This window comes from Macrobrachium nipponense, chromosome 40 (genome assembly GCF_015104395.2).
Source record: "Macrobrachium nipponense isolate FS-2020 chromosome 40, ASM1510439v2, whole genome shotgun sequence".
Classification (NCBI taxonomy): Eukaryota; Metazoa; Arthropoda; class Malacostraca; order Decapoda; family Palaemonidae; genus Macrobrachium; species Macrobrachium nipponense.
The window spans coordinates 20,475,499-20,484,713 of NC_061101.1; the positions used below are offsets into that span (position 1 = coordinate 20,475,499).

The 9,215-nt window shown below is 39.1% G+C and overlaps 1 protein-coding gene across 1 annotated transcript; it reads left to right on the top strand.

The window, feature by feature from the left end:
- The first annotated feature begins 1,299 nt into the window (after window positions 1–1,299).
- Window positions 1,300–4,193, top strand: LOC135212191 (uncharacterized). Its single transcript, XM_064245637.1, has 4 exons — window positions 1,300–1,377; window positions 2,025–2,196; window positions 2,998–3,473; window positions 3,675–4,193. The coding sequence occupies exons 1-4, from the start codon at window positions 1,300–1,302 to the stop codon at window positions 4,191–4,193; spliced, it is 1,245 nt and encodes a 414-aa protein (XP_064101707.1).
- The last annotated feature ends 5,022 nt before the right edge of the window (window positions 4,194–9,215 follow it).

A 9,215-nucleotide genomic window follows, 5' to 3' on the forward strand; every position in this document is an offset into this window, starting at 1 on the left:
TTCCCCAACAAAACCCGAATGCAGGACGGAACGGACAGCTTCTTGGCTCAACTTTTGAGGTGACCTGTTATCTAGTGTTGTGTAGTGATGTGTGTGTGGATTTGAAAGGGCGATTGCCCTGATTCTTTTAATTTTGTCGTAATTTGGTTCATTTGAGTGCCATTGATTTACAATTCCCCGTTGAGTGATTAATTTCATTTGTCACTTATGTGTTGTTTACTCTTTGATATGTTTAATTTTAGTTATTAAATTAATTTTAACTTTACGTTTATCAAATGCGTTTCAATATCCTTCGATTTTATTTCATTTTTCCTATGTTTCAGTTTGTGGATGGTGAATATGAATTGATCTGATAAACCTTTATTTGGTGCATATCTTAAGGTTATGCAAATAACTTAGAAACGAGATAACACGCGGTCCTCTAAGGTACTGAAAATCAACCTGTGAGTACTCGCAACATTTAGAGAGAGAGAGAGAGAGGCACGTACCTCTCGTCGTATCTCGTGTAGCGATTTATGATCTGAGTTCATGTCTACAAGGACTGCTCAGTAAGTGAAAGTACTTAATTTGTGCTACTATTCATTAATGATATTGGTGTGTTATCCTCGTTAATAATGAATTGGGTTGAGAGATATCTCCCCGTAATTTAGAAACCGCAAAGGGAGTTTTGTGGAGTTGTTACGTAAGGCTTTTAGCGGTTTTGACCAAGTAACAACGTTAAGCATATAATACAGTCACTATAAGTCCATCTTTTTCGCCACAGCTTCTCTCCCTTCTTGGTCCTTCGAACCGGATGGTTAAACACTTCCGAATTGGTTATTCTGGATACTGAACACATTATTTTGGACTTTGTAACTTGGAATCAGATCATTCTATATCACCATCGTTTGTTGTTGGATGTTTACAGCTCCTTTCCCTTAGTTAGAGTCATTTATGCTGGCACATAGTTTTTTGAACAACCACACACACACACGACAACAAAGATAAAAGGTCGACAACTAGGTGAGTGTCATTCTCCTTTTTTGAAGGTAGATGTGGTTCACTATAAGTATTGCGATGTAAAGAGACGATGTGTATTCTTCCGTCTCATTGCAATTTGACTTTTGAATAAGAGTTTTGTAATACGGTATTGACCAGTATTATTTTTGTAGAAAACACCAGATTGTTAACTTGAATGTTTTCTATGTATCAGTGTTTTTCGAGGAAGTGTTGTTACTTCGATATATTGAGATTTATATTGTAATTGTTATTGTCAACTTTGTATGTTTTGTAAGGTGATTTTGCCTTAAAATTTTCACCATGGATGCAGACAATTGTAGTAATGCACTCATTTTGTATGAGGCTGCTATAAGTGAAATCGAACGACGTTTGAATGAGGTAAAACGTGTTGAACAGTTGTCTACAGCAGTAATTAAGCTGCGTTTAGGGTCCCTTCAGAAAGCAGCTGATTCACTACAGACAGCCGCTTGCTGATATATAAGGAGATTAAGGGTCGTGAATTAGTAAATGCTATAACGAGGACTAACGTTACCTCTCTAGCGCGGACAACGAAATCTCCAAACTCACCGATCGGTTAGCAGCACCCACACCCGCGCCCGCCCCAGCACCCGCGCCCACACCTGTTAATCCGACACCTGCGGTACCTGCTACCCCTAGTATTCCGCAACCTAAGTTGCCTCAAATTACGATACCTACTTTTGATGTGGCAAAATTGAGCAATGGTATCCTTTTTGGACTGTTTTTAAAGCAGTTATTCATGATAGGCCAGGACATGAATGATGTTCATCAAGTTTACTATGCTGAATAGTTATCTTAAGGGTAAAGCACGCGAAACCGTTGAGGGTTTAGCTATAACTCCCAGCTAATTATTACTGCTAGCGATAAACCTACTGAAAACTCGTTTTTCCAACGTTGGGAAATTAGAAGAGAACTTAAGAAATCGGCTGTTAAGTTTACCGCGTCCTGAGCATGATGCAGAGCAACTGATGGATTTCCTTATGAAATGGAATAGCATCGTTCATCAGTTAGACGCTTTACCAGGTATTACGAGCGGCGACTCTAATGAGAAAGCAATTATCAAGCGGTGTTTATCCAAGGAAACATTGCAAGCCTTGTATCAGAGATATGATACTTGTGAACTCAGTGTAGATCAATTGAGAAAGGGCATTGAGAAATTAATTGAGCGTTTAGGTAGAAGTAATATGCACCCCAACCCCCCGCCATCACCGTCAACCCAGTTAAGAGTAGCAAGGATCGTAACACGAGTTCGAAAAACGAGCGTCAAGCTAATTCGCCTAGTAGTGCTTTCAGAACTAATGTCAAAAATACCCCTAAGAAAATAACTTTTTCTTGTTGTTTTTGTCAAGGCGAACACAGCGGTAAGGTCTGCACGAAATACAATACTTTAGAGACTAGAAGAGCTCGTATCAATGAATTACAACTATGCTTTGGTTGTTTACGAAAGGGTCATCGTTTATTTGAATGTAACAGTAAGAGTAAGACATATTGTTTTAACTGTAATGGTAAACATCATACATTCTTATGTGCTAGACTATTACCTAATTCTACGAGCGTCAATGTAAATTCGTCTCAGCAACCTTCTAGCACCAAATCAGGCCATAGTAGAGTTGATAATAAGCCTATAGAAACTGCTCAATCGCAGCCTAGTTTCGGTACTAGCCAGAAATCAGCGGCCACGAGTAATCAGAGTAATTCTCAGAATAATGTTAACAGTAATCAAGTAGCTGTGAAAAATGTCGCATCTCTTCGACCGACAGCGTTACCGACAGCCACCCTTCTATTGAGTAATGATGGGAATCGGATCCCGGTTCGAGCATTTTTTAGCAGCGGATCTCAAAGAACGTTCATTAACCCAAATGTTGTTGAGAAATTGAACTTAGTGCCCATAAAACAAGTGGAACTTACATTAATTCCGTTTGGAGATAATGTTGAAAACTAAAATGTTTATTTGACTAGTAAGAGTAATGGTTCGAGCAGGTACTAAACGTATCAAATTAAATGCTGTTGTTTGTAATCATGTTAACACTTCCATACACACACCTGGTCTACACAACGTGTATCTGCGATTGCAAGAACGAGGTGTTAAACTGGCAGATAAGAATATTGAATCAGATACCCTCAGTGATATAGGCTTGATTATTGGTGCTGATTATTATAATGCATTTGTGTATTGTCACGATAAATATGATGATGTATGTTTGCTTGGTAGCACCGCCGGTGCTGTTATTTTTGGTCCTATACCCAATTGGGCTTGTAATGTTATCAGTGATGATGAAAATGTAAGATCTGTAATAAGTACACAGAGTATAGTTTGCTCGAGAGTCACTGCTTCTGTAAATCCTCTTGAAGATGAGGATATTTCTAGACTGTGGTCCTTAGATACGATCGGCATCGGGAAGGATGCGCGATCCTATAACGACCAAGCAGCGATCGAACATTTCAATGAGACTATTGTAAAGACTGATAATAAATATACGATTTGATTTGGCCATTTATTTAAGAGCGATGCCAGACCCCCTACGGGCCCCCTTACGTTATAGAAAAGCCTTAGGTCAATTATATTCACTTAAGAGAACCTTTCAGTCTAAACCAGCCATGTTTGATCAATATCAGCTGTTTTAGATGAGTATGTTAAGTTAGGATTTATTGAGGAGGTAAAGTTAGAAGATAACTCCTTTGATCCAGTTGATGGCATTAATCATTATTTACCTCACCACCCAGTTTTCAAGGAATCTGCTACGACTCCAATTAGGATAGTTTTCAATGCAAGTAGTAAGGAGTCACACCATGCAAAGTCCCTCAATGATTGTTTACATGCGGGACCTAATCTGGCGACGAAATTGACAGATATGCTGCTGGAATTTCGTCAGAACAAATATGCTGTAGTAGCAGACATAAGTAAAGCTTTCCTTAGAATAGGAATTAATGAAAATCACAGAGATTTCACAAGATTCTTATGGTTTGCTGATAGAGATTTTAAGCATGTCAAGACTTTCAGATTTAAGGTTTTATTGTTTGGAGCTACTTGTTCACCTTTTCTGTTGAATCAGACATACAGTATCATTTGCAAAACTATTCAGATCCCATCGCCAACTCAGTCAAGAAAGTCCTTTATGATGGATAACTTTATGAAAACTTATGAGAAATGTGAAGATTTTAGAACTCGAGAGTAATAAGGTAAACCAAATTATGTTGGAAGCTAATATGCCTTTGGGAGAATGGGCTAGCAATTTGAGTTCATTTAATGATAAACATAGCCCAGATACTGTCAACTTGAATGCAGTAAAACTACTCGGTCTCTTGTTTGGATACCTGTAATGACTCATTGATTGTAAAGATGCCGTCTCAGATTGTTACATATTTGAATAATCTAGGAAATGTTTGTACTTTGACTAAGAGAAAGGTTGTGTCTCTCCTTTCAACCATCTTTGACGGGATTCCCTTGGGAATGGTTAACGCCTGTAAACAATCAAGGGAAAACTATTTGTGAAGAAATTGTGGGAACTGAAAACTGACTGGGATGACGAACTGATGATGGAGTTAAAGAAAGAGTTCGATGAATTGTTAAACCAACTCAATTCTATTGAGGAGATCAAAGTCCCTAGATCTTGTTTTAATGAAGGAACTTGTAGCTTACATGTATTTGTTGATGCCTCTCATGTGGCTTATGGAGCCTGTGAGTATGTTGTTTAGCAGTAAGCACCACAAAGTCACTTGCTAATTAGTTAAGTCTCGAGTAGCTCCGAGCACCCTACACCTCACTATCCCCCGTCAAGAATTACTTGCTTTGACTATAGGCATGCGCCTAGCTGTTCATTTGTTAGAGATTTTTGGATAACTTTTCAGATTGTACTGTTTGGAGTGACTCCCAAGTAGCTTTGAGTTGGGTATTTTTATGAAAGATCTAAAGAAGTGTTTGTAACCAACAGAGTAAAGGAAATCAGGACTTGAAAGTCCAGTCATAACATCAGGTTGTTATATGTTAAGAGCGAGGATAATCCTGCTGATTTAGTTACACGAGGTATTTCAACGTCTCTTTTGAGTAAGTCAGGTTTGTGGTTTCATGACCCGACCTGGATTATTGACAAAAATAAGTTTCCAGAGCAAGAGGATGTAGTTTACATCGAGTCTGTTAATGTAAATGAAATTATTGTAGAACCAGTTTTGAGAAACCCTGATGATGATGTACTTGTATTTAATTGTTCTGAGTTTCTCCTCATTGAAACACGCATTAGGATCGTAGGGTAGATTGATCTTGTTGGGAGAAGAATATTTCCTGATAAATTCAGGGAAAGTAATAATTTACTTGTTTTAATCAGAATCATGCAGCGTCAAGCTTTTCCAACGTTATATTATGCGTTGACTAATGGGTTCAAACCAGTTCTAGTGTTCCCTCTGAGTTAAGGAATCTTATCAGACAATTATGGACTTTATGTTGATAAAAGTGGTGTCATTCGGTGCCAAGGAAGACTTCATAATGCAGAATTGCCAGAATTTCGCTAAGCAATCCAGTATACGTCGCCAGCCGACACCCCTTATGGCAACTTATAGTGTCTCATTATCACATACTCAACTTGCACTGCAACACGAATACACTTGTGGTTATATTGAGACAACAGTTTTGGGCTGGAAAAATGAGACAGTCCGTTAAGAAGATCCTGAAAGAGTGCTTATTGTGTAAGAAAGCACAAAATCAACCTCTAAGTCTGCCTGGATTTCCCCCGTTACCACCCGAACGAGTTAAGCATCAAGTCCCTTTTTCCTGTGTTGGCGTCGACTATACGGGAAACATTAATGTGTCTGAAAATGAAGCTGAGAACGAGAAGGCGTATGTCTTGTTATTTACATGCGCTACGTCAAGAGCGGTTGCCCTATATGTGTGCAAATCCATGAATGCACAAGAATCTTTGTTTTTAGACAATTCGCGGCAAGACACGGACTCCGAGAGTTTTTAATAAGTGATAATGCGCCAAACTTCATTGCAGCCAGTAAGTAAGTTTCTAAGAGATATCAGCGAAGAGCCCGAAGTAAGAAATTATCTGACGGATCATAATTTAGAATGGAAGTTCATAACACCCCGATCACCTTGGAAAGGGCGGGCTTTTACGAGAGACTGATCGGAGTGGTGAAATCGTGCTTACAAAGGGCCCTGTACAGAAAAAGAGTTTCGTTTATAGAACTCAATACCATCGTCGCCGAAGCCGAGAACATCATCAATAACAGGCCACTAACATAATATGTCAACGAAGATAACGCCGACATCGCGCTCACCCCTGCCAGACTCTTATACGGAAGAGCTATCATAATGGCTCCTCCTTTGAACAAGTTCGTCGACGTACTTTTAAATGAGAACGTCGAATTGAGGGAGAACTATGCAAGACTGTGTGAGACGATAAGAAAGTTTGAGAAATTGTGCTACTTGACTATTTGTCTTCTCTTAGAGAGAGGCACAGAAACATCGAGTCTTCAACCTCTGTCCATTAAGCATAGGAGATTTGGTCCTTATAGTAAATGATAATTGTAAAAGACACAAGTACCCTTTGGGAATCATCGAGAAACTCCACGCAGGTCCTGATAATGTTATAAGGACAGTCGAAATAAAAACAGCAAGTGGAAATTTTACAAGACCATTGAATCAAAGTCATTCCACTCGAATGTGATGTCAGAGAGGAATCAACAACAGAAGCGGACAGAATGAAGTAGGCGAGACCAGCGAGGCCTCAACGAGGCTAGTCATATAAACATGACAACAAAGAAGACGATGGAGAGGGCCGAAACCAAGGACGTAGGAGACGGCCTAGAGAGTGTTGCAGAGGATGACCCTACGACCTCAAACAGGTTCCCCCCCCCACCACCAGTGATGTCTGATCGTCGGTCCATGAGAACCCCTGAACTGCTGCTAAGGCCGACGAACAAAAAGAAAACTGTTGATTCGAGAAGGAGCGTTATAAGGACACTATACATGTGTCGTATGAATTTTTTTTGGTGGGGGAGGGTGTGAGGAATTCCTCTCACAACGATTTTATTTTCTAATATTTTTGAGTATTCACTTGTTTCCATGCTATTTGTCTTTTATTATAGTTATTAGTGTCTGTCTCATAAGAAATTATTGATTGATTTTTACTGCGTATTGCCGTCTGTCAGGTAATCGACAGACAGGAACTATGTTTACTGTATTTGTATTCATGTGAAAACCAATGCATTCGCATGCCCATATATTTTGCAAAGATATGTACGTCTACATTGCATGACATAATAAGGGGTGGTGAAAGAACCACATCTATTCGAGAATGACACTCTTAACATTATTTTATTCGATTTTGCTATGTTCTAGTACGTTAGTATCTGTGGTGCGGTTTAGCACCGAAAAGATGGTTTTACACAAAGACGTAGTCTTTTGACATATAAACGTCAGTAGACGTTTTAGTAACGAAGTATAATTACTGTTTTAGTTATGATAATTCATTTGTCTTTATGTATGTGAAATTGTTCTTGGTGAATGTATTGCGCATATTACGTATGGTAAGAGTTGGTGTCATTGGGTCTTGTTTGTGCCTCTCGCCAGAGAAGCCATTAGGAGAGGTCAAAAGATCAGGAGGGGAAAAGAAGGGTAGTAGATCGCCCCTCTGAACGCTCCTTTGCGTGCCCCTCTAGGGGTGTGTATGCGTATGTGCGTAGTACACTGTATGGGCATGATATCGCCCAAAACTGTATTGACACACACCACCAATTAATTCAACTTTACAATTTAATAATATGTTGAAGTTGCACACTATTATATTTGGAATTTATTTTTGACAACGAAGTTGATAATTATTGTAGAGTTTTTTATGTTCATGAAAAAACCTTGTACGTCAGTTCTTTACATTCGTGGTAATTGAATAACTTGTCTCTTTTCCCAACAAAACCCGAATGCAGGACGGAACGGACAGCTTCTTGGCTCAACTTTTGAGGTGACCGTTATCTAGTGTTGTGTAGTGATGTGTGTGGATTTGAAAGGGCGATTGCCTGATTCTTTAATTTTTGTCGTAATTTGGTTCATTTGAGTGCCATGATTTACAATTCCCTTGAGTGATTAATTTCATTTGTCACTTATGTGTTGTTACTCTTTGATATGTTTAACTTTTAGTTATTAAATTAATTTTAACTTACGTTTATCAAATGCGTTTCAATATCCTTCGATTTTATTTCATTTTTCCTATGTTTCAGTTTTGTGGATGGTGAATATGAATTGATCTGATAAACCTTTATTGTGTTCATATCTTAAGGTTATGCAAATAACTTAAAAGAAACGAGATAAAACACAGCGGTCCCTCTAAGGTCTGAAAATCAACCTGTGAGTACTCGCAACATTTAGAGAGAGAGAGAGAGAGGCACGTACCTCTCGTCGTATCTCGTGTAGCGATTTATGATCTGAGTTCATGTCTACAAGGACTGCTCAGTAAGTGAAAGTACTTAATTGTGCTACTATTCATTAATGATATTGGTGTGTTATCCTCGTTAACTAATGAATTGGGTTGAGAGATATCTCCCGTAATTTAGAAACCGCAAAGGGAGTTTTGTGGAGTTGTTACGTAAGGCTTTTAGCGGTTTTTGACAGTAACAACGTTAAGCATATAATACAGTCCACTATAAGTCCATCTTTTTCGCCACACTGATCGTCATTATTTGTTACTTGACTCCTAAATACCTATCAGCAACGCACGTTCTTCCACCATCCATATTAAAGAGCATTGCTCTGTCATCTTATTTCCAATTTTCACCTTGATATTCCTGCTCACAGGCACTTCCTCGGCAAATGATTAGTACAGCTCTCTTATACTACGATACTGCAGAAGTTGCCGGTTCCATTAACCTCTATTCCTATTCTCCATGGAAGAGAAACTCATAGAAGGCAGAATGGCAGACGTTTGCTTGTCTTGAAGCAGGTACTGTGAGGACTAGGACGGAGGCAGCTATCTGGGTACTGATGCTTTATCAGCTGTTGTTTTTAGATTTAGCTGGCCTTATGTCAGCAAGGGGCTCTTGCTTATAGAGCAGCCCGTAATTACAGACGAGCGGGGTTGACACAGAAAGGTGTGGACGGAACGGATATGTATTACCCGAGTTGGGTCTACCTACAGAGATCCGGGTGCGCAGATAGAGAATTTATGTGTCTTATACATGTATATTTTCAAATGCAATCTGCGTACATA